At 33.2% G+C, this 27527-nt stretch overlaps 1 protein-coding gene across 1 annotated transcript in view; it reads left to right on the forward strand.

The window, feature by feature from the left end:
• Window positions 1–17771, forward strand: part of LOC126892891 (trypsin-1-like) — a 78130-nt gene extending 60359 nt beyond the window's left edge. The window contains exon 6 of the mRNA XM_050662716.1: window positions 17497–17771. Within this exon, the coding sequence (XP_050518673.1) occupies window positions 17497–17643 (147 nt within the window). The 3' untranslated portion in view covers window positions 17644–17771. The remainder of the gene's footprint in view (window positions 1–17496) is intronic.
• The last annotated feature ends 9756 nt before the right edge of the window (window positions 17772–27527 follow it).

Consider the following 27527-nt stretch of genomic DNA (forward strand, 5'->3'; position numbering starts at 1 on the left):
TGTCCTCAAGTAAACTACATTTAACAAAATAATTTCAAATTTTTGCAATATTTTTGTATAAAGTAAATATGTCATTGTGATATCTTTTAGGTAGGATACAAAAAACCAAAATAAAACAAAATAATCAATTTAAGAAAAATACATTATTTTAATATATCATACTTCTTGTCGTTTTGTGAATCAAAACAATTTGTTCTTTGTTCATTAGTTTGTATTTAGTAGGTACCCTAATATTACCTTACATTATACATATTCTAATTATTCAAATATGTGCTTGTACCATCTACATAACCTATATCTCTGCTCTGCCTATTAAAATGTCATTTTGCTTCACGTTTACTGCCACGTAAAACACCATAAAAAGAATAAAGAATGTATTACCAAAGAATATATAGCTTCTTATATACCCTTAGCGTATTCGGAGAGTATATTCGTTGGTATTACACTTTACAGTTCTAAAGTCTTCATCGCTGTCTTCGTCTATTACAGGTATAACATCTGTATTGTCAAAGAGTTTTGTAAGATATTCTGCTGGCTTGATGATTTTTGTAAAATATCTTCCATGCAATAAATATCATATTATGGCAGCTACATGCGAACAACAGCCTATGGTTATGTTGCCGTTTCCGCAACTCACATCTACAACAGTATCTATCGTTTAATGTTTTCCAAACCATCTTCGTTTGGCTCATAATGCAAATAGTCCATGCTGAATGCTTGTCCCCATTAGGTAAATTATTCCGATTCATTTTTTTGCACAAACTTGCTCAAAAACAGGTCCTTATAACAAATCCACAAGGTGAAAGGCAGTACCGCGGTCGGAAAATTGTTTAAACAATTTTTTAAACGAATTCAAAAAATCAATTTTTTCACTTAGGACAAAGGGCCTAGCCGGGTAAGATGGTGAAAAGTGCCCCCAACTCAATTTAAATTCCATATAGGCCACTTTTTAGCACATATAGAGGAACTCACTTTCTGAAATTTTTAGCCCCCTAGGTGGTCACGTGACCCCCCTAGAGCATAATTAGGCTTTTTATGTTTTTATTTTTTATCTCAGCCGCATCAAGAGCTAGCCAAAAACTTTATTTAAAAAAGTTGTAAGTTTCAAAAAGATCTATATGAAAAAATTTTTTCTAATTTTTTGGCGGCAAATTCGAATTTTTAGAACAATTTTAAACTTTTAAATAACTCTGAAAAAAAAACTAAGACATTCGTTTTTACGAAAATCAATTATAATGTATATTTTTGGACAATCTGTCACCCTGGATTTTTTCAGATTTTTAAAATTGGTGAAACGTACCTTTAAAAATAAAAAACCGCATTTTTTCGGTTTTTTTTTTGGTTTTTTGATATAATTTTATACATATTTTTCAAAAAAGGTAACACCGTCACTAGAATAGGTAAAAAACTGAAAAATAATTGGGGTTTGCTTAATAAAAATTTTTTGTAACGCCATCCATTTTCAAGATACAAGGCGTTGAAGAAAACAAAATTTTACACATTTTTTACGATTTTGCCGAAACTACTGGCAAAATTGTAATAAAATTTGGCGGGTTTTAAGAGGTAGTTATTGTGCATGTTTGGACATACAATTAAGGATTTGATATTCATCATTGGCGCGCATAGGGGTAATGGTCTGAACTTTTCAAAGAAAAAAAGATAGTACGCCACTGACGTATTTTAAATTAACAATCATTTTTGAATTTTTCGTTCAATTTGCAATAAAAAATCTATCTTCTCATTTTTTCATACGACGCGCCGTTTTGTTGCAAAAAATAAAATATTTTAACGCTTCCAAAGTATTCGAATTAATTTTTATAATGGATGTACGAGTTAGTATAAGAGCTGTGAGACATTTTTGAGTAGGTATTTTAGGCAACCTGAAAATTTTTCAGGTGACTTTTCTATGATAGCCTAATACAAAAATGCCGGTCTGGCTGGAGGGTAGCGGTTATTTTCCCCAAAAATCCCCCCCAAAGTTAAAAAAAGGGCAAACATTGATATTACAAAAAATACCATTGACGTGACTTTAAAGTAAATTTAAATATTCAAATATAAAGAAAATAAACAGACCAGGCGATTTGAGGGCGATTTTAACTCTGCAAGATACTTGCATGGGCGTCCCAGGATTATTTTCAGGGGATGCATCTGAACTTCACAAGATTTCATCTGAATCTGTACATACTATTAACGAGTATAAAATATACAACTATACATGCATAGCTATGTACACTCCTTCCGGGCAGGGAGGTGCAATTGTTATTTTGACAGGGTATTTTTTAATATTAAAAATAAATATTCTAAAAAAGACAGGTTTTTTTGGTGAAATTTTCCAACTGCCATGTGATCAAACAAATTACGGGTGCATATAAATGAAAAGCGCTATAGGTAAGCACCAGTGTGAGAAAGAGCGTATACCGATAGCTGTTTGCGTCCTCTGTTCTAACTGAGCGAGTCCGTTCGCTCGAGAAAAATCACGTGACCTAGCGATAACCATGTTGTTGTAACTTTTTCTTAATTAAAGGAAAATAATACGTACTATACAATACAGTGATGAGCAAGCTAATAACCGGCAAAATAGCTCAAAAGGTTGAAAACATAACACATTGCGAAACAAAAAGAGTTTCATCTCTTTTTGTTTCGAGATGTATTATGTTTTCCATCTTTTGAGCTGTTTTGCCGGTTATTAGCGCGCTCATCACTGTAGATTTTGCAAATATGATAGAAAAAAAAACAAATGTATTATTATAAATATATAGGTAGAAAAGTATTAAACTATAGACTAAATTAATTCTGTGTCTTGTACTTCTTCTTCAAACTCCTCATCTGAGCTTAAATATTCATTCTCTTCTTCTTTGTTAGACTCCCCTCAAGACTCAGATTCGTCTTCTACCTAATCTGTAAATAGTTATAATATGTATTTAGAGTTAATTAAAAGATTATTAGTGATTAATTAATTGAGTTGCTACGTATTCTTTCTTTTAAAACCAATACTTAATATTTTTCCTTATATAACCAATCACATCAGGTTTTTTATTTCTTAGTATATGACCAAAGTAGCTCATTTTTTTCCTTCATAGTGTTGAGTATTTCTTGTCTAATTTTCATCTTTCTTAATGTTTCCGCGTTTGTTACGTGTTGTGTACATTATTTTTTTACATTATTCGATAACACCACATCTCAACAATGGCAAGTCTTTCTTCAGATGCGCCCGTGGTTGTGCAGGCTTCGACTCCGTACAAAATGACAGAGAATACGTAGCAAATCAATTAATTAATCAGTAATTAATTTTTAATAAATTCTAAATGCATATTACAACTATCTACAGTTCATGTAGAAGAATAATCTGAGTCTCGAGGGGAGTCTGACGAAGAAGAAAAGAATGAATATTTAAGCTCAGATGAGGAGTTTGAAGAAGAAGTACAAGATTCGGACACAGAATTTATTTAGTTTATAGTTTTATAATTTTCTACCTATATATTTATAATAATAAATTTGTCATTTCCTATCATATTTGCAAAATCTATTGTATAGTACGTATTATTTTCCTTTAATTAAGGAAAAGTTACTTAAAAAACTATAATATATAACAATTACTCTAACGTTTCGAGGCACAACAACATGGGTATCACCAGGTCACGTGATTTTTCTCGAGCGAACGGACTCACTTCGCTAGAACAGAGGACGCAAACAGCTATCGGTATACGCTCTTTCTCACACTGCTGCTTACCTATAGCGCTTTTCATTTATATGAACCCGTAATTTGTTTGATCACATGGCAGTTGGAAAATTTCACCAAAAAGCTGCCTTTTTTAGAATATTTATTTTTAACCTATTAGCAGTTGAAATGGATTTTTGGAGGAGAGCAGCGGGAAAGTCTAGATTAGAACATGTGAAAAATGAGGACATCAGGAGACAAATGAAAGTACAAAGATCAATTATAGAAGACATCGAAAAACAACAACTAATATGGTACGGACATGTTAGACGTATGGGGGAAGAAAGACTACCCAAAAAGATATTAGAATGGGTACCACCAGAGAAAAGAAAACGAGGACGACCACCAACAACATGGATCCAAGGAATCTCAAAAGCAATGTCAGCAAGAAATCTATCTGAAGAAGACTGGCAGAATAGACAGGCTTGGCGAACGGGAACCCAAAGGCGTATTACGCTGTGAACGGGATATATATATATATTTTTAATATTAAAAAATACCCTGTCAAAATAACAATTGTACCTCCCTGTCCAGAAGGAATATACATAGCTATGCATGTATAGTTGTATATTTTATACTTGTTAATAGTATGTACAGATTCAGATAAAATCTTCTGAAGTTAATATGCATCCCCTGAAAATAATCCTGGGACGCCCATGCAAGTATCTTGCAGAGCTAAAATCGCCCTCAAATCGCCTGGCTTGTTTATTTTCCTAATATTTGAATATTTAAATTTACTTTAAAGTCACGTCAATGATATTTTTTGTAATAACAATTTTTACCCTTTTTTAAATTTGGGGGGGATTTTTGGGGAAAATAACCGCTACCCTCCAGCCAGACCGGCATTTTTGTATTAGGCTATTATGGAAGAGTCACCTGAAAAATTTTCAGCTTGCCTAAAATACCTACTCAAAAATGTCTCACAGCTCTTGGACCAAGTTGTAGTTTATGTAGATGTAGAAACTACTAGAAGTTCGAATACTTTGTAAGGGTTAAGATCTTTTATTTTTTGAATAAAAATGGCGCGTCGTATGAAAAAATAAGAAGATAGATTTTTTGTCAAAAATTGAACGGGGAATGAAAAAACGATTGTTAATTTGAAATATGTCAGTGGCGTACTATCTTTATTCTTTAAAAAGTTCAGACCATTACCCCTATGCGCGCCAATGATGAATATCAAATCCTTAATTGTATGTCAAAACATGCACAATAACTACCTCTTAAAACCCGCCCAGTTTTATTACAATGTTGCCAGTAGTTTCAGCAAAATCGTAAAAAATGTGTAAAATTTTGTTTTCTTCAACGCCCTGTATCTTGAAAATGGATGGAGTTACAAAAATTTTTTTATTTAGCAAACCCCAATTATTTTTCAGTTTTTTACCTATTCTAGTGACGGTGTTACCTTTTTTGAAAAATATGTATAAAATTGTATCAAAAAACGAAAATTTGCGGTTTTTTATTTTTCAAGGTACGTTTCACCAATTTTAAAAATCTGAAAAAATTCAGGGTGAAATATTGTGCAAAAATACACATTACAATTGATTTTCGTAAAAACGAATGTCTCAGTTTTTTTTTCAGAGTTATTTAAAAGTTTAAAATTGTTCTAAAAATTCGAATTACCCACCAAAAAATTAAAAAAAAATTTTTTCATATAGATCTTTTTGAAACTTACAACTTTTTTAAATAAAGTTTTTGGTTAGCTCTTGATGCGGCTGAGATAAAAAATAAAAACCTAAAAAGACTAATTAGGCTCTAGGGGGGTCACGTGACCACCTAGGGGGCTAAAAATTTCAGAAAGTGAGTTCCTCTATATGTGCTAAAAGTGGCCTATATGGAATTTAAATCGAGTTGGGGGCACTTTTCACCATCTTACACGGCAAGGCCCTTTGTTTTAGATTCTCTGGATCAACCTGAGCAAAAAAGGCCTCTTGTGATTTTCCTATAAAATTGACTGTTGTCGAGTTACATGCAATTTAAAATTTGAAAAACGCGAAAATAGCCATTTTCAAGGCTTTAACTCGATTAAAAATTATTATTATGAAAGTCATAAAGTGACCAACTCAAAGTTTATATGTATTCGTTATAAAAGGTTATATGTATTGTACACTCGACCTACGGGTCTAAAAAAATAGATATGTTTTTTAGAAGCCTCATAAAATTTTTAAATTAATTGCAACTTTACTAAACAAAAAAAAAATAGAAAAATTGACGTTTTTGTGGGGGCAGGGGAGGGGGTGGTGGTCTAAAAATGCGATTAGTCTTATTTTTTAATCACATATAACGTAAAAAAATGAAAAAAAATATTCAGGCTGTATCGATCTCAAAAAATATCATTAAGCCCGCAAAAACCCTTACATAACTTAAAAAAACATGGTTTTGGGGGGGGGGGGGTTTAAAGGTGGTTTGCCCAATTTTTGATAATCCTAAAATAGTTATTTCAAATTATACATAATCTATTAAAAAAACCTTCAGTTGATCTATGTTGCAGTCTATAAAATGGAGAAAATCCCTAAAAACCCCCTAAAAATACAGTTTTCCTGATTTTTCAAGATGGCGCACCTAACGGAAAAATCTGAAAAAAATCGGAGAGATAGATTTTGATAAAATACACAAAATGCAAAAAAACTGGACCTGTAGCCCCCTCCAAAAAAAAGTTATAGGTTTTAAAAAAGTTAAAAAAAAATTTGAGGTTATGTACACTCGACCTACGGGTCCATAAAAAATAGACATGTTTTGTAAAAGCCTCAGCTACACGTGTGAATTTTTTGAAATTTTTTAATCGATTGCAACCCAACTAAAAAAAAATTAAATATAAAAATCTACGTTTATGACTGTGGGGGGAGGGGTAAGGGGGGTGGCGAGCTAAAAATCCGCGTTATCTCATTTTTTAGTTGCATAGAACGTAAAAAAAATTATAAAATTGAATTCTGGGAGTGAGGGCATTTTGCCTATCTTAACGGGGGGTACCCTTTGTAGTTGCGATCCACACAGAACATCATAAAAATTTTCTCCATATATAAGATTTAGATTTTCTTGTGTTACTCGGTATATTTTCTTCAATGTTTTGGTTTATAACTTCGTTTGAAGTACCACCGAAACGACTCATTTTGACGTATACAGCTACAATAATTTTTTTGACTTTGCTTTGCGATCGGTATCCATGGTTACGTCGTTGAAAACACGAAGCTGATAGACCAATCAGATTTGAAAGACAGTTGGTGTTTTCGCGATAACACAAGCTGTCTTTGGTTTGTAATTGGTCAGATTATGTGAAAATTTTAAGATGAGTGAAATAGTCAAGGTAATAAAAATGTAAGTGGTAAGTCAAACTTTTTATAATATAGTGTCATTTTTAAATAATTTAATATCTTTTACTTATAGCCATAAAATATACAGTATTTGAAAATTCAAAATTTTCTCATTTTTTTTAATGGAACACCCTGTATATTAGTATTGAATTTTGTGGTAAATATTACAACCTTTCTTTTGATATAAGGTTGTATGTATGTACATAGCATGTTTGGTTTTGTAAATATTTAAAAAAGAACTATAGATTTTACGTTTCGCGAATATTTTATGTCCGCGATAATTTTAATTAAATTTTTTTGCAAAAAAATTATCTGATAATCTGATTTTATAAACATACACTAAAATATGAAAGATGAAAATAAAAACTTAATTAAAGATTAAAATAAAATGTATGCAAGTGCAACTTAATTGAATTTAATAACTGTAAAATTATGTTACTAACAATTATTTTTTTACCATACTAATAAGTAATTAATATGAATAAATTAATTATTAGTACGTTCTTTAAAGGTAAAATATTGCAAAACTTCTAAATGTTAAAGAACCGCTTGGGTTGGCATGAAATTTGGCATACACTTAGCTAACAAGTCAAAGAAAAAAAGTGATATTGTACCGATGTGTGCTTTTGCCCTAGGGGTGAGTTTCACCCCCTTTTGTGGGTGAAAAATATATGTTCGGAATAAGTCCCGAAATGGATAAAATGACTAATTTTAAGCAAATTTTGTTCTACAAAGTTTTTTCACCATGTTAATACTTTTCGAGTTATTTGCGAGTGAATATGTTAATTTTTTTACAAAATAACAACGTTTTCAGACGGATTTTCGCAAATAAATCAAAAAGTAAGTAGGGTAAAGGCACCAGTTGTTGGCCATGTGCTAGTTATTGGCCTACTAATATGTTTTAATTATAATTAGGAAAATGTTGGTATTTTGTTAATTCTAACCACTTTTTTAAGTTTGGCAACATGTCTCCTAGAGTATGACATATCTAGTTTCAAGGTAACCATTACATTTTAGTCAGTATTCGATGTTGAACGAAACACTGTTCTATGCCGCTAGTTTACAACCGAAATTTTGTTATTTACCTAGAGAAACTTGTGTTGGTCGGTAAGTACTATATACTGCAATTCACTTTCTACTTTATGTTTTATGTTTTTGTGAGAATATAGTGTATGTCCTGCTCCAAACTGCATAACGAATATAACGTTATTTATTCAAATAACGTAAATTATAAGTTGGCCAACTACTGATGCATGAAATTATCAATGTATCAGTTATTGGCCTAGATGGCCAATAACTGAAACATCAGATTTTGTAAGAATCTAGTGATTGACATATTGTTAATAACTAGTGTTTTATGTATGGCCAATAACTAATTATTTTAAATTGTTTTAGAAAATATGCCAAAACGATCTAAAACTGAAAACAATTATAAAAAAAGTATTCCGAAGACGATGTTAAAAAAGAGTAAGAGTTAATTAAAAATGGTATGAGTGAGCGAGAAGCCTCAAGAATTTTTAATATTCCCAGAGCCACCATAAGTTACCGGAAAAGTGAAAAATTTCATAACAAGATAACGCATGGACCAGATCCATTTCTTTCGAAGGATGAAGAGGAACAACTGAAACGCTGGATTTTTCATTGTCAAAATAGAGGATTTGCTGTTCGTGTGGACGACATTAAGGACTCCGTTAAGTCATTTTTAGAGAGTTACCCTAGAGTTGAAAATAGACCAGGTAGGACATGGCTATCAGCATTTCTAAAGCGCAATCCCAACATTTCGCTAAGGACTTCAGGGGGAGTGACATCAGCAAGTTCAAACATTAACCAAAGAGATATTACCAAATGGTTTGACAACATAAAATCGTATCTAGATAAAAAAGGAATTTTAAACGTTCTTCAAGACCCAACAAGAATCTTTAATGGTGACGAGACATGTTTTTATTTATGTCCCAAAAATAAAAAGGTTTTGGCTATGAAGGGTTCCAGAAACGTCTATGAAATTAAACATAACCCAAAGGTTAACTTAACAGTTAGGTTCACATTTTCTGCAATAGGCAATAGTTTACCTCCTATGATAATTTATCCCTATAAAAGATTGCCAAATGATATATTAAGTGCTGTGCCGAATTCGTGGGGTATTGGTTTAACAGAAAATGGTTGGATGGACAACAAAAACTTTTATGAATATAAAACCCATTCATTATTTTATGAATATATTGGAAATATATTTAACCCTTATTTAGATCGAAATAATATTACACGTCCGGTGATACTTTTTGTTGATGGGCATAAAACCCATTTAACTGTACAGACAAGTCAACTTTGTACAGATTTGAAAATTATTTTAGTAGCTTTATATCCTAATGCCACGAGATTAATGCAACCAGCGGATGTGGCTGCATTTAAGCCTCTAAAAACTTTTTGGAACAAAGCTGTGCTTCAGTTTAGGAGAGACAACCCCCAAAAAGTGTTAACGAAAGTACAGTTTGCCTCTGTTTTAAAATCTGCTATAGATAGGATAAATCCAGATGTTATCAGAAGTGGGTTTAGGGCATGCGGTATATTTCCTAGGAATTCTTCTGCTCTTGACTATTCAAAATGTCTTGGGAAAGAATTTGAAACTGAAGATAATCTGGATGAGCACAATGATTTACCAACACTTATTGATCCAAATACAACAATTTCTTATAAACAATTTTGTGAAATAGTTGGCAATGAAAAAATTAAACAGCTATGTCGAAATAATTGTAAAACTCAATCTGATGATTACCAAATATTGAAACAAATCTTTTCAGCATTTACAGAAAAATCCTCGGTAGAAATATCTACAATATATACATAATAATATATGATACTGAAATTGTAAACATTCCTGAAATGGAGAACGAAACCTTGATAGTACCCGAGAATGAAATTTTCAACATGCAAGGAATAGAAGAATATACAAATCAAGCCGAATCAAGTGTGATGAAAACGGTTAAAGAAGATCAAGAAACCAAAAAACCCGAGAAATCCCTAAACATTTCTGAAAATATATCTGTAAATGCTACAAATAATCTATTTCGACTTACTTAATATGGCCAGATACTCTAGCACGAAAAGGAAAAAAGCAAACTCAAAAGCTTCCATTTGTTCTAACTTTATCAGATAGAAGAAAAACAGAAAAAGAAAAAAATGGAAAAAAAAATAGAAGAGGAGCGTAAAAAGGAACAGAGGAAACTTAAGAGAAAGGAAAAACAAAGTATTAAAGAAAATCAAAAGAAAATAAAAAGCTCTAATAATAAAAAACCCAAAAAATTAGCTAAAACTTTTAATAAGTCTGAAGAGAAAAGTAGACGACCCATAGAAATGACCTCAACAAAATTAAAAAGGGTGTAAAAGTTCACTTTCCTATTGAAAAATATCCAGAAAAGACAAAACAAGCATTGAAGGTGTTTTCTCCTCTAAACCAGGAAAGTAGAAGTAACAATACTGCGGTTTTTGAGCCACCACTACCTGAATTTGTCAAAGTTCCTACACCAGAATTTCATTCTCACACAAAATCATCAAGCTCTGTAAATAACCAAGATAATACTGACATTTTCAAGCATTCACCTACACCAGAAGCGAATTTGAGATTATCTCCGAAAATATTTCTCGCCCACACTAAATTTCCAAGCCCTGAGAAAAAAATTTTACCCACACGGAAATTATTTGATGATAATACAAATCAGTCCTCAACAAAAATTACAATTTTGTCTGATAATTTATTATCAAATATTCCTTCACACTTCGAAAATCTAAACTTGGTATCAAACGTTCTTCCGCGTTTTAAAAATACAAACATGGTATCAAACATTCCATCACATTTTAAAAATCAAAAAGTCTCTAAAGGTGTGTGTTATCTATGTGTACTAAATATTACAGAGTGTAAGGAAGGCATTAGGTGCCAAATGTGTCTTAGAACATATCATGTAACTTGCATAACAAGATTCTATGGCGACACAGATCAAGTATATGTTTGCGAATCTTGTCAGAATAAAAAATAAAAGTTTACTTTGACATATCGTTTTTTTTTTGTGTCCACACTCAGCACAAAATCCTTGCTTACCCAAACACCTACCTATCTACTTATTTCAACTTAAGGATTATTTGGTAACATATTACTTTAAAAAATGATGGCCAATCACTAACACATAAATATGGTGTCAATAACTAGATCAGGGTGGCCAATAACTGGTTCATTTGCACGTTTACAAAAGAACACATATAAAATATTTTCAGACATGAAAGATTAACATAATAAAATTTTGCAATATGTAGAAATAATAATAAAATTTCATGATGTTAAAAATAGGTATAATAGGCCACAGTGACAAAACATTTCATAGATACATCCACGTGCTCTCCTTAAGAGGCCAATAACTGGTGTTTTTACCCTATTTGGTCGAAAAAAATTTTGTACCAAAAATATAGAACGTAAAAAAGTGAAAAATATGGTGTATATATTAGGTCAATATACCTAGTTGGAGGAGAGATATAGGCTAATGAAAAATAGGTTCATATTCGTCAAATTCCAAATCGTATATTATAACGTGCCATAACCAAAAAACGAAGCACTTTTTTGGGGAAAACTCATTTTAGCTTTTTTGATGAAGTGTTTAAAAAATGCTTATTTTTGTTTTTTATAAAAAAATTTTAGTCTAAAAAGTAAACAAGTTACGCTCAAAATAAAGTTGGTCCCTTTTTTTTGGGTAAGAAATCGGGAAAATCACCCCCTAATTAGCATTTCAGATGAACTTAATTGTTACCACTTTACAAGTTTTTTACTCGCGTATGTATTGATCATATGATTTGTACGTTTCATCGTTTCAAAGTCCTTATTTTTGAAAGAGATATAGTTAAATGGGCTTGAACGAGTCACTTATCACGAGTGTACGCAAATTTAGAAACATCGAATCTTAACCAATTTTTTTCTTACAGAAAAACAAAAAAAGAGAAAATATTCAGAAAAATAAAGCCGGCTTCTTTTATTGTTTAAGATTTTTGGTACCTCTAACAATTTTTAGGTTATTTAAAAAAAATAATTATTTTCAAAACTATACTTTTTAAAAATTTTATTTTAAAACCACATTTTTTAAAAAATAAGCACTTTGAATCGATGAAACTTACAGATTATATAAAAACAACATAAGTAAAGTAACTTGTGAAGCGGTAGCAATTAATTTCATTTAAATTACTAATTGGGGGGTGATCTTCCTGATTTTTTTTGCCAAAACAAAAGGGACCAACTTCATTTTGAGCGTAATTTGCTTACATTTGATGCTATAATTTTTTTTAAACAAAAATAAAGCTTTTTTAAACACTTTAAGAAAGTTGTAATGTGTTTTCCCCAAAAATACTTCGTTATTTGGATATTTCACATTAAATTATTCTATTTGGAATTTTTCAAATATGAACCTATATTTCATTATCTAAAACTCTCCTTTTGCTAGGTATAGACACATAATATATACACCAGTTTTTTCACTTTTTTATAGGGTATAGTTTTGCTAAGAATATTTTTTTCGACAAAATGCTAATGTTTTGAGTTATTTGCGAAAAACCCTCTAAAAACGTAGTTATTTTGTTGAAAAATGGACATTTTTACTTGCAAATAACTCGAAAAGTATTGATTTGGTGAAACAACTCTATAGAACAAAAGTTGCTTAAAATTAGTCAGTTTATCCATTTCGGGACTTATCTTGAACATATATTTGTTCACCCCCGATATGGGGTGAGAATCACCCCCAGGTCAAAAGCACACATCGGCACCATATCACTTTTTTTATTAGGCATGTTAGCTATGCCTATGCCAAATTTCATGTCAATCCAAGCGGTTCTTTAAAATATTAAATTAAACAACCAATTTTAAAATCTACCTTAGAAATTTTTCTACCCTAGTTACTTTATTGTACCCAATTGTGTTAGTTAAATTGTATTTACGAGTAAGATCAGTTAATAACTTTTTAATTTGCCTACATCTTGAGAACGTATAAAGTACTTATGCTTTGAAACAAATGAACGTTATAGAAGTATATTTTGAAGTAAATAGTATCTATGTAGTCGTGTCACAAAAGCTGGTAATAATTTCTAATGGTTTCACCCAAAACAAATGTCATATCCATCAATTGTTCGGTTGAAAAATTAAAATTTAAAATATAAAAAATTCACAAGGAAGAATTTCCTGTAGCTGGCTGTATACCATTAATTACAAGTAAAATTTAATAAAAAAGTTTGTCCTGGTAAAAGGTAAATTAGTTTAAGAAGCCCTATAGGGCTAGAAACCTAGAAACAAGAAGTTTTCGCTCTGTAACAAGATCATCATCAGTGTTACAAGAACATGGTGAGCCACCCAAAAATACAAAGGTTAAAACCTTTTAAAAGGTTTTCACCTTTGTATTTTTTAAAATGTAAAATGTTTTTAAAAAAGTTTTACCCTTTGTATTTTTGGGTGGCTCACCATGTTCTTGTAATTGTAACACTGATGAAGCTCTTGTTATAGAGCGAAAACGTTTTGTTTGTATATTCGTAGCCCTATAGGGGCTTTTTAAACTAATATACCTTTTACCAGGACAAAAATTTTTTATTCAATTTTACATATAAGGTGTCCCAAAAGTAGAGGAACCGTAGAATATTTCGCGAAATAAACATCGGATCGAAAAACTGAAAAATACGTGTTCAATCATTTTTAAAAATCTATCCAATGACACCGAACACCAACCCCCACTACACCCCCTGGAGGTGGGGTGGGGGGTAATTTAAAATCTCAAATGGAAACCCCTAGTTTTTCTTGCAGATTTGGATTCGTTACGTAAAAGTAAGCAACTTTTATTCAAGACATTTTTTCGAACTGTGGATAGATGGCGCTATAATTGGAAAAAACGATTTATCGTGATACCATATAACTCGTCCAATTTACTTACCGTTGCACGTCATCCGCGCCATAGCCTGTGACACGATACCAACACGAAATATTTAGGCGGTGGGTGTGTTCTTTTTTAGAATCAAAATGATTCTAAAGGGGAACACACCTACCGCCTAGATATTTCGTGTTGGTATCGTGTCACAGGCTATGGCGCGGATGACGTGCAACGGTAAGTAAATTGGACGAGGTATAGGTAAATTAGAGAAACGGTCTAATTTCTCGAGAAATACACTTCAAATGAGAAACCAAAAAACAGGTTTTTAATATTTTTCGAAAACCTATCGATAAACACCAAAAATGACCCTCCATCCCACCCCCTGTAGACGGGGTGGGGGGTAAATTTAAAATCTTAAATAGCAACCCCCACTTTTTATTGCAGATTCGAATTCGTCATGAAAAATTAAACAACATTTATTGGAAATATTTTTTAAAATTGCTGATAGATGGCGCCAATAAATCGTATTTTCACAATTAAAGCGCCATCTGTCAACAATTCTAAAAAATGTTTCGAATAAATGTTGCTTAATTTTTCATGTCGAATCCGAATCTGTAATAAAAAGTGGGGGTTGCTATTTAAGATTTTAAAGTTACCCCACACCCCACCTCCAGGGGGTGGGTTGGAGGGTCATGTTTAGTGTTATTCGATAGGTTTCCGAAAAGTATTAAAAACCTTTTTTTGGTTTCTCATTTGGAAGTGTATTTCTCGAGATATTAGACCGTTTATATAATTTACCTATGGTATCAGGATAAATCGTTTTTCTCAATTATAGCGCCATCTATCCACAGTTCGAAAAAATGTCTTGAATAAAAGTTGCTTACTTTTACGTAACGAATCCAAATCTGCAAGAAAAACTAGGGGTTTCCATTTGAGATTTTTAAGTTACCCTCCACCCCAACTCCAGGGGGTGTAGTGGGGTTTATGTTTGGTGTCATTGGATAGATTTTTGAAAATGATTGAACACATATTTTTCAGTTTTTCGATCTGATGTTTAGTTCGCGAAATATTCGACCGTTCCACTACTTTTGGGACACCTTGTATAAAAAATTGTTACAAAAATTTCAACTACAAAAGTATTACCAGCATTTGTGACACCAGTTAATACTATTTATATTAATAAATAATTTGGCTAATACATTTAACATTCATTTGTTTCAAAGCATATTTTATAATTATGTTTTCAAGATGTAAGTAAATTTAAAAGGAAAATTAAAAGTTTAACAGATCTTACTCGTAAATACAATATAATTAACAATTATTAATTTGTACAGGAAAGTTGCTGTGGTAGAAAAATTAGGTTAGATATCAAAGGTTGTTTATTTACATAATTTAGTAACTAATTTATGCATTCATTAGTATGGTAAAATATTTTTTGTAAAATAAATTTAAGTTTTATCTGAAGCTATTTCCTTGTGGCATTTTTATAATCAACTACTTGCAATGGGAAATAAGCCAAAATTTTACCAAAAAAATGATTTCCAAAAAAAATGGTTGACAACGAAACCCGATTTGGGCTTCGGAACGTTAATAAAATCATTTTTTTGGTAAAATTGTGGCTTATTTCTCATTGAAAATAGTTGATTATAATTTTAAGGTATTAAATTCAACTGAATTGTACTAGTATTCGATTTATTTTAATATTTAATTACGTTTTTATTTTCATATTTGATATTTTGATGTATGTTTCTAAAACCAGACTATAATTATTTTTTTGCCAAAAAATTTTTTAATAAAAAATTTGCAAAAACGTAATATCTATAGTTTTATTTAAATATCTGCAAAACGAAACATGCTAGGTACATACAACCTTATACCAAAAGAAAGGTTGTAATATTTACTACAAAAGGCAATACTAATATACAGGGTGTCCTTTAAAAAAAATGAGAAAATTTTGTATTTGCAAATAGTGATCACACTGTATATTTTATGGCTATACGTCAAATATGTTAATTTTTTTAAAAATATCAGTATGCTAAAAAAATCTTTGACATGTCATTTAAATTTTTATTGCCTTAAAAGGCTATAGTCCTGTCGCCAGGGGGGGTACAACGGCCTCCTTAATTCAGATGGACTTACCCAAGTTTTTTTTATATATTTTGACCCGTAAAATACGAATTTTTTGGGTAACAGTTGATCCGGATGTTGATAAGATTGTTATAGACAAAGAACTTGAGGAATTACATAACAGTGATTTCTCGCAAAACAAAACATCTTTTTGTATTTTTTGGGTCATTCTAGGCAAAAAATGCTCTGACAAGTTTTTTCGTAGGATGCATAATTTTCGAGATAACCGCGGTTGAACTTTCAAGAAATCGAAAAATTTCAATTTTTGAACCCGAATAACTTTTGATTAAAAAATAAAGTAGCGATTCTGCTTACCGCATTTGAAAGTTTAAGTCAAATTATATCGGTTTTGATTATTTGCATTGCTAAAAATTTATTATTTTATTGGTAAACAAAGCTATAAACACCTAGTACGTGAGTGATGTTTTCAATGATTTCTCATTTAAAATCGAACGAGTAGGTAGAGTAGCTACAAGTGCAAGCGAGGCAATTTCTACGTAGCATGCGTTAAAACGCATGTATAGGCACGGGAAACTCTATGTGTTTATAGCTTTATTTAGCAATAAAAAAATTAATTTTTAGCAATGCAAATAATCAAAACCGATATAATTTGAGTTAAGCTTTCAAATGCGGTAAGCAGAATTGCTACTTTATTCTTTAATCAAAAGTTATTCGGGTTCAAAAATTGCAATTTTTCGATTTTTTGAAAGTTCAACCGCGGTTATCTCGAAAACTATGCATTCTACAAAAAAACTTATAAGAATATTTTTTGCTTAAAATGACCCAAAAAATACAAAAAGATGTTTTGTTTTGCGAGAAATCGCTGTTATGTAATTCCTCAAGTTCTTTGTCTATAACAATCTTATCGACATCCGGATCAACTGTTACCCAAAAAATTCGTATTCTACGGGTCAAAATATATAAAAAAAACTTGGGTAAGTCCATCTGAATTAAGGAGGCCGTTGTACCCCCCCTGGCGACAGGACTACTAATACACAGCCCCTTGAATATTACCATTTTTCCCAATAAAAGTGTAAATATTTCAAAAATTGTTAATTTTAGGCCTATAATACCTCGTATAAATTCTTAATATTTTTAAAAAAATATTCAAAAATGATTTAATATATAGGGTGTTCCATTTTAAAAAAACACAACTTTGGTTCGTACCGTCGCGTCGTTCTGACTCACCCTATATAATCTAAAATAATTTTAATTTATAGACGACTTCGATATACATTAATTTTGTAAAAAACATTTTTTTGTATATCCCATAATTTAGCCGAAATCAAAGAAAACCAGAGGTTTGGCGCACCCTATATTTTCGTTTAAACACTTTCATTTCTCATAAACCATTAACAAGAATCGCAAATAGCAATGGCATTAAATCCTTCATCTCCGCGTTCCCTTACGCACCAATTACTGTCGATACAAACTGATAATACCCCTTTAACTGTTACAGAATGATTCGGGAGGACCACTAGAACTAAACACGACATTAATTGGCATTGTATCCTGGGGATATGGCTGCGGAGAAGCCGGTTATCCTGGAGTTTATACCCATGTTGCACGTTTCAGATCATGGATAAAACAACATGCTGGTGTCTAGCGCTTGTCGAAGCATTATCCTTGGATAAATTTGTTATTTGTGTTTGTAGTTCTGCTTTAAGTTGTAATTTCTTAAATGATTAAATGTAAATAAAGCTTAAATTATAATTGGCACAATAAACTCACAAATATTTTTCTTTAATCCTACAGCTTTTGGTACCGGAGAATCAGTTAGTAATAACAGCAAATATATTTTTTAATTAATTAATTAATTATTAATTAATTAAAATTTTATAAAAAAAATAAAACAATATCCTCCTCTATCTCTTCTCCTTCTTGAGGATGTAGTGGTGTCATGTAATTTCTTTGTTTATTTCTGCCCAATTATCTCTCTCTTGAGTGTTGCTTTGCTTCTGAGAATGAGTAACCAATCATGTCCTTTATTTGGTCCAACTATCGTACTGTAGATCTTCCTCTTTTACTAGCTACGTTGCGTTTAACTATCATTCGCTCCATGCCTTCTCTTCTTCTAGTTATATGTCGAATATATCTCAGATATTTTGGTTGATAGTTGTGGTGAGTTTAGCTTTTAAGTTCTGCCAGAATTGCATTATTTCTGCGATGTGCGGTCCATGGTATGCGTAACATTATACGCTTCGAATCGATTTTTTTTCATTCTAAAGTTTCTCAGGCGTAGGTGGCGATAGGCAATATCAATACTCAAACAAGGCGTAGTTTTGTATGTTTGGTAGTGTCAGTGTTCTTCAGTATTTTGTTTGGCTGTTACCGATCTGGTTATGGTGATGCACAGTGGCGGCTCGTCAGAGGAGGCAAGGGAGGCTTAGCCTCCCCATACATTTTTTACACACGCTACACTGTTTTGTTTATCTTAAATCGCGAAAAACAACAAGCATTCTCACTATTATACAACGTGTAAATTCCACATTATCACTTAAATTCTATACGCACGGAGCATTAGCATTAGAGCGCATGATTGCGTCACAGTTTTTTTATTATTATTGTAGGCAGGACCCTGGGTTATCCCGAGATGCATGAACGGAGCCGAGAAGCCGGCCAGCCTCCGTTGCTAATGCTCCGCGCAGCGCATCAGGCGTTTAAGGACACCCGGTCTCCTAATAGTGGCATCTACGGTGCCATCACACGCTGCCCGGAGATTTACCAACGGAGGCTAACTAGCTTCTCGGCTCCATTGTCGTTGCGTGCATCTCGGGACAACGAATTTTAGGGTCCTGACTAAAAATAATAAAAAAACTAGAAGTGCGAAATTTGTTATGAAATTTAGTATTTGGGGTTAGAATAACATTTGGAACAACTTGTTCAAATAACTTTTTCCGATATTTCTAACGCAAAGCAAAATATCGGTAATTTATCATGTTTTTGGATTCGTAGTAGGCCGCGTTTAGAATTAAAAAAATTCAGTTGAGCATCTTAAAAAATGTGAACCTTCAACCTGTATGGACTGCAAAACTTCAAATCTGTATTTATTTTGGTATGCATAATTATCTACTTACAAAGATGGAATTGTTAACAAATAAACGACACAAAATTTGGTATTAAACTTTTACAATTGGACTAATTATTTTTAAAATGATATGATATTATGAAATTATGAATTATGATGATATTATTAAATGTAAATAAAAAATGGGGCCTAAAAGTTGTAATTAAGCGGCTAAGACAACTTTTCCAGCAATGCTTAAATAACGATGAAATATCTGAAGAATGGAAAGAGTCACATCTGAGCACTATCCATAAAAAGGGAGATAAATCAAAACCTGAAAAGTATAGAGGAATTGCAGTGGTTAGTAGTATTAGCAGAATATATGGAAAAATTATTAAAAATCGAATAGAAGAAAAATACCAAGATATAAAAGCCGAAGAAGAGGCTGGTTTTTGCGCAGGTCGATCTACAATAGATCATGTTTTCTCCAATACTCAGATAATTGAAAAGAAAGTTGCTCGTAGCCAAGAAGCCCATCTGATGTTTTTGTACCTTAGAAAAGCATATGATAGTGTCCCGCTGGTTAAATTATGGGAGGCACCGGAGAAAACAAATGTAAATATAGAATTGGTTGAAGCCGTAAAACGTTGTACTACCAACAAACAACAAGAATTAAAACGGGAAATCTCATGACACCTGAATTCACAGTAACTAAAGGACTAAGGCAAGTATGCTGTATCTCACCAACACAATTCAAAATATACCTCGAAGTAGCACTCAACAAATGGAAGAAAAAATGTATGAATATGGGCATACCACTAACGTACTCAACTTTGTACACGCTGTGCTTTGCGGATGACCAGGTGATCATCTCACAGGAGTCTGAAGATCTTAGTTACATGATGAGAAAACTATTAGAAGGGTTCACAGAGTGGGGTTTAGAAGTGCATATGGAAAAAACTGAATACATGTGTATCGCAGGCGACCAACACAGCCTCCGAGTAGACGAAAATAAAGAAATAAAATTATGTGAAGACTACAAATACGTGGGAGTAAAGATCACTCAAGACGGAATATTAAATGCAGCTATTAAGGAACGAAATATACAGGGAAGCAAAGGTATATTCTTGCTGAACAGCGTATTGTGGGATAAAAATCTCTAAGGAAAATAGAAGAAGAATATATAACACTATAATAAAAAGCATCACAACATATGGATGCGAAGTTTGGCCCCTAAAAGACGGAACAGAGAAAATGCTTAGAGCAACAGAAATGGACTTCTGACGCCGTTCGGCAGGAATATCTAGACGCGACAGAATAACAAACGAGAGAATCCGAGAAATCATGGCGGTTACACATACAATGTTGACGACATCAGGACGAAACAACTTAGTTGGTACGGACACGTAAGGAGAATGCCGGAGAATAGAATACCAAGACAGATCCTCGAATAGCAACCAAGAGAAAGTCGCAGACAAGGAAGGCCTAGAAGAAGTTGGAGAGTAGGAGTTAATAGAGAAATCAGGGACAGAGAACTCAAGGACGATCTATGGAGTAACAGAACGAGATGGAGATTGGAAATCGGAAGACGTCGAAGAACGTTGTGAACCGATATTATATAAGTATATATTTAAGGCTGAGAATGGATTTAAATTATGATCTAGCTGTTGATCCCTGTCTACGCAAAAAAATTTCCATAAGTTCGATACATAATATATTGGCAAAAAAAATTAGGAAAATGCACAGAAGATAGAAGTATGTACTACTACCACGATTGGAAGCCTTTCTAACAGTCACTGCGAAAATATTCCGTAAAGATAGATTGTTAGTGTATTGCGATTATGATGTAGAAAAATATCTAACGATATATTACACATCCTGCCCTTAGCCGTAGATGCTAAGGACGGGGATTCTACCTCCCAGATATGGGTGGTAGTGAGGAAATGAAACAACCATGATAGACCAAAACTAGCACGCAGCGTCTGACCCAGAGTCGTCTTCTTTTGGTGTATATTTGAATTGAATACTCGCGATCATTCCAGGGCAGTAAGTACGATGTTGGGGGCCCCGGGGCAAATGTGATCTGGGGGCCCCCTACCGGGATGTCTGGGGAATTTACCCCCAGCGCAAGGGGGGTCAGGAAAAATGTTTGATGTTTAACCCCATGAAAGCGCATTTTCGATCCTATGTGAACACCACACTCTCTTCTTTCTTTTTTTTTTTCAGGATGTCCTGCAATAACTATAAAATTAGCAGCGCTAATGATTACAGCTTCATCTGACATTGCGGACGGATTATTAACGAATGCGTTCGTTCGCTACAATGTAAATGGTCTTACTTTGTACCGAATGAATAACCAAGCGAACACCTACGAATTCGTTCCTTCGTTCGTGTTTACTCTGATTTAAAAGCACCTTAAGGTGCCTTAAGCTACTGCAGTGTGAGCCAAGCACACTCAGTGAAGCTGGTCAGTGTACTGGTGGGACTAATCCTAATGTGCCCATTTTATCTTATGTATACCTTTCTCTTCAATATGTGGTTCCCTTCACGTACCAAGATGTGGTCTGGGGTAAATTGATTAAGACAAAGTAGCTGGGACCTGGGGTCCCTATTCCGGTTGCATTTTAGTTTTTATTTCGCCAAAATAACTAATTTCCTCAGTCACAATTTATATGTTTACGAAAGGTCTCCGGGGCCCCAGCTTAGTCCGGGCCCCCCTCTTCCAATAGCATTTAGGTTTTATTACGCCGAAATAATTAATATTTCTTAAGCAATAATTTAAATTTTTATGTTAAGATTTCGGGGGCCCCAGTTTAGCTCAGGCCTCAGGGGCCCTGTTCTTTCCAATTGAATTTTAGTCTAAAAGACTAATTTCCCCAGTGAAAAATTAAAACTATGTTGCGGTCTTTTTAAAATTGTGTCAATTGAAAATATTTCGTTGGGATCGTCTTTTAAAATACATATTTTTATTTTCCTCGTTATAATCTATGCACGGGGCCCCCTTGATCGGGGGCCCCGGGGCACTGCCCCGGTTGCCCCAATGGTAGTTACGGCCCTGGATCATTCTGGCTATAATTATTTTATTAACTGTTACTCTAAATAGATTAGTTGTTGTTGTGGAGAACTATTTCCTCAGGTTTTTTAACCTTCCGTCGGGCGCAGCAGTCCCGGATTAAGAATCTTAAGGCCCCTAGGCAACACTAGCTATGAGGCCTCTTAAGAAACCTAGGCTTTCTCTGTTTTTAACCATTTTCATTTTTGACAATGAAGCAGGGCTATAAAATATTTAAATTGCTCTAGTTCATCTTCAAGTTCCGGTTTAATATCATCAGGATAGTTTTCATGTAGTCTTGAAGCATACTCCTTATTTATTTGAGTATCACTCAATTTTGGAAAAACACACAAAAGACTAAATACTGAGTTCACTGACTCGTACACTGTCAACAGACGACTCAACTCAGTAATTATTAGCTTATCGAACATTGGTGGATACGTTTCATCCTTTAACTTTTGTCCACCCTTTAGAAAAACTTCATTGAAATTAGCATCATCAAAATGTAGTTTTCTTGCTGACTTTGACTTTCGTTTACTTTCATCGAAATACTCAGAGTATTGTAGATTGCAGGCCTTCTGCTCGTAGTAAGCAAAATTATCTGTTTGGGAATTTAACAATTTCAAAAGTGAATTTAAAAGCTGCAGGTTGAAGTTCAATATCTTCTCTCTGTAATGATTTACTCACAGCGTTAATGCGTTCTAAAATTGATGCTCAAAACTCATTCATTATAAATGTTTCTTTTTTTGACATTTCTTTCAACAAACACTTAGCCTCATAAACTCTTTCAGGTTTCTGCTTAGTGTCTTCAGCAAGAGTATGAAAGCATTGGAACATTTAGACAAAGGTCTTGTTGCATGTGCAATTGCAGTCCCTCTTGTGCTACCTACTTGTTCATTTAAGCATTTGATCATAAGTTCCCAACGGTGGGTAGAGGCTGAAAAAAAGTTGTACCAACACGGACTGAACAAACCTAAAATACAATATTCTATTTGAGGGAAAATACGTTAGGCAGTCTCTTTTAATTTTTGTTCCACTGATATGTTTTCGTGTAAAACCATATATTGTGTAAAAATCTTGTAATGCCTTTAAAATTTCTTTTTGATGCTGAAAAACTTCCATCAGGGCTCTTACATTCTGGATGCCTTTCCTCATCCAAAATTTCCGTACTTCTTCAGTTGTTGTATTCCGTAATTCTATGTCGTTTTCCGAATTTAGGACCCAATTTAGACTACTTTAGAGACTATTTAGCTTCAATTTCTGAATAGTTCTTTATCTCTTTGAACTGGAATAGAACTGTCGTTATATGTTTTTTCATATTCTTTAGTTACGGAAGCTATTTCACTAGCTATGGATTTCCGTGTGAAACTGAGTATAAATAAGTTTTGGTTCTGTTTTAAATTTTGCTTAAGGATCTTTCCTTTCTCCTGTTTTTTCTTGTGTATTTTTGCTCCGCTCTCGAATTTTTTTTATTTCCAACTGTTGGACTGTTCCTTCTACCAAATGTCATTCATTAGCGATTTATTCTCACAACATAGTTCTACATGAACAAAAGTATGCATTGTAATGTAATTTTATACGTCCACCGTCACTTTTATATTATTGCGCGATATTTGAATTTGTCAACATAATATGATTTAAATAGTTTTTATATAATTCCAATTATTATTTTTTCGTTTTGGACCATGCGAGGCCCCCTTTGGGGTCGAGGCCCATAGGCAACTGCCTACTTTGCCTTATGATTAATCCAGCACTGGGGCGCAGTCGTAATAACATTATGGCTTGTTCGGGCGTAGTGTATCTGAGAGAATCAGTATAAAATGCTGCTTGATTTTTTATTTTGATATGAAATAGTGATAATTAACTATTTAAACAGTAGCAGTAATAATTAGAAATATAAAGTTTTCTGATTTTCGACATTTTTAAATATTTATTAAGAGCGTATGCGCAAAATGAGAAAACTAATAAGCATTCTTGAAAAATTTAAACGCAGAATGAAAGACTACATTATGACCGAGGGCCAAAAGCCCCAAAAACTTCTATAATGTTCATTTTAAAAAGTTACAGGCTTGAAAAAAAATTATACGCCAGTCAAAGAAAGCATGAACAGAATATCACCTCTGAATTGTAACCTACTGCATGGATTTTAATTAAATTTTGGAAATCATCATCATTAATGGTGCTACAGCCCTATGAAAGAGCCTCGACCTCCCCAAGTCTATTCGCCAGTCAGTCCTATCCATTGCCAACCGGTGCCAGTTTGCTGCGCCTATTTTTCTCCCATCCTCATCTACACCATCCTTCCATCTAAGTTTTGGCCTACCCCTATTTCTAGTGACATAAGGATTCTTTTACGAGGATTGATCTGCTGTGATCTTGCTAGATGTCCTGCCCATCTTAGTCTTCCTATTTTTTTAAGAGATACTACGTCTTTACCACCATGTTTTCATATTTTTTCCAATTGCTTAAATATTTATTAATTTTAGTTGACAAGAAAAGTTGTATTTTCGTCCAAAATTCAACCCATACGTCTACCACAACACAAGATTCACGTACCAAGTGAAACACCAGTTAATATTTCAGGTTGGAGAGATACAGATACATGGGTAAGTATATTAAAATAATTGATAAAAATATATAGCAGGTATGATCACAGCTGATTAGGTAATTATCAAATTACTAAATTACTGGGTAAACAGCTCAATGTATCAGCTCAATTGGCATAAAGAGCTCGATGTAGTCTTTTCTACAATTCCAATATTTCGCTAGCAGTCGCTAATATCATCAGAGAAGGTTGTCATACCCAAATATGTTATATAATTATGCAAAATTGAGGCATTGTACAAAAAACATTGCAGTGAAAGGTATTAAGCCAAAAGATATTAACAGTACAAAAAATATAATATTTAAAAAATCCACAATAGTCGAGAAGGAAAGTATGCTAAATGTGCAGTTACTCGAGCGTTATGGGGACCTATTGGGTTGTGAATATTAGGTCCTAAAACCAAAAAAAGTTAAGTAAAGTTTTGCATTTAACTGGGGAGTTTCCATTTTTTAATTTAGTTTTTTATTTCCAACATTCGTTTTTCCCGATTATAACGCCATCTCTCCATAATAATTCGAAAAAATGTTTCGAATAAAAGTTAGTTATTTTAGCATGTTATTTAAAAATGGGGGCTCCTATTTAATATTTTAAAATAACGCCTTTCTCCACCTCCGTTGGGGTCATGTTTGATATCATTCGATAGATTTTTCAAAAATAGTGAATACGTGTATTTTGCAGTTTTTCGATCTGATGTTTATTTTGCGAAAATTTGTTTATTAAAATCCAATTGCTACATTACACACGTTTTCGATTTTTTACAAAATCATCATCAGTGTTTAAAAATAAACCTCAAAGTAAGTATAACCGTGTTAATGAATACAAAGTTGATATTTGAAAGTTTGACGAAGGTTAAAGCAAGTTGGCTATAAATACAGGTTTAATGCCCGCTAAGCCACGAAAAAAGAATACCAGGGTGAGAAACCTTTGAATGGTATATAGTTATGTTATAAATGCATATTCGCTTGAAATTCCATAGGATGGATCATATTTATAAGAAATTATGCCCTTAGGTAAAGTATGACGTTTCTATCACGTGGGATGTAAAACATATACTATAGACCAGGGGTTCCCACACTTCTAGCAACTGCGTACCACCTGAAATAGTTTGAAGATTTTGGCGTACCACCTGAAATAGTTTGAAGATTATGGCGCACCACCAAACACCGGGAGGCGTGGGGCGGACATGCAAAAATGGAAGGAAGCTCCCCCGAAGAAGCTCTCCGATCCTATTTTTTTTTTTTTCGAAATATGTTTACTAATTATTTCTAATTTTAATTCTTCTTAGTGTATAGACACAATGTGTACTTCGGCATTCAGGAGCAATTTTCTTTATTTTTGCTGCTAACCCTGTCAATTTGATTTCAAGTAGTTTGCAAAACAAAAACTCTTCTACAACTTCTTCATAAAAGTCAAATCGTACAAACGCGAGTAGCTGTGCTATGTTTGTATCTACTTGAAGCGCAAAATATGTGCATTCTTGAAGTTTTAAACAAAGTTTTTCTTCAATATTGGAAGACATATCAGTAATTCGCCTTTTCACTGTATTGTTTAACAATGGCATTTTTTAAATTGCTTTGGCTGCCTTTTTTCCTAACACGGTTTGGGCCATTTCCACAGCTGCCGGTAGTAAAAGAGGCTTTCCATCCTTTGCAATTGTACATCTAGCAAGGTAGGATACCTTTATTAAGTTAATATGATATTTACAAAGCCAGTCATGTATTTATTTTGTTTCTTAAAAAAAGTAGATTCTCTTTTAACAAAAATCGATCACCTTACCACATCACAGTGCTTTGTATATTGGTGACGTATCAGCATAATATAATCCTTCATGCTTTGGCTCAAAAGCGTTTTTAAACAAGCAACACATTCATGAATAAAATTGTCACTATGTTCTGTACCAGACTTCACTATAAAACTATGCTGTAAGTAGCTTTCGTGGTATTTCTGATTAGCCTGCGGGTTAGGTTATTTCACACTATCCTTTGAAGTCCCAGGGTTTACCAAAAACTGCTTCATAGAATATGGAAGCACACCAACTGCACTGGCATTTTCGCAGACAAAGGCCCAGCGTAATCGCTTGTTTCACCCACGTGACGCGTACCACCTGAAATCTTCCCGCGTACCACCAGTGGTACGCGTACCACCGGTTGGGAACCCCTGCTATAGACTATAATACATCCAACATCCAACTCCCACAGAAAACTGCCAGCACGTTGCCACTAGCGCCTCGTGATTTGACGTGGAATATACCAGAATCATGTTAATAAATTTAGTGATTACTTTCCAGATAAGCAAAAATCGGACATTTTGCTGGAAGCAAACATCAATACCATTATCTGACAAATATGTAAAGTGTTTTACAAGAAAAAATTGACAGAGAGGATGTGCAGGAAACCTATATGGAGGACAGGATTCATGTCAGGTAATAATAGTATATTACTCAACGAGCATGTAATGATGGCTATTACTCACGATGATGAAGTTTGCGACACGAGCCGTAGGCGGGTGTCGTAATTCATCAGAGTGAGTAATAGCCATTACATGCGAGTAGAATACTATACTTTTTCTACGACCTTGTTTTATTTTAATTAGTAAAAAATTTAATTATCAACTACTCGAGATTTAAGTTATAATAATTTACAAAAATACCTAAATGCTATTTACCCCTAGTACGTAGCTGAGTAATTGGTTGCCTACTATTACTAAATTCTTATTTATTGTAAAAATACAACTAGAAATAGTCAATATAAGTTCTATTCGTTTCCGAAAAATTATAAGCTTAAATTTGTACCTACTGTCAGTGAATCTAATAAATAGGAAATGGCT

The sequence above is a fragment of the Diabrotica virgifera genome, chromosome 1 (genome assembly GCF_917563875.1).
Source record: "Diabrotica virgifera virgifera chromosome 1, PGI_DIABVI_V3a".
NCBI classification, from domain to species: domain Eukaryota; kingdom Metazoa; phylum Arthropoda; class Insecta; order Coleoptera; family Chrysomelidae; genus Diabrotica; species Diabrotica virgifera.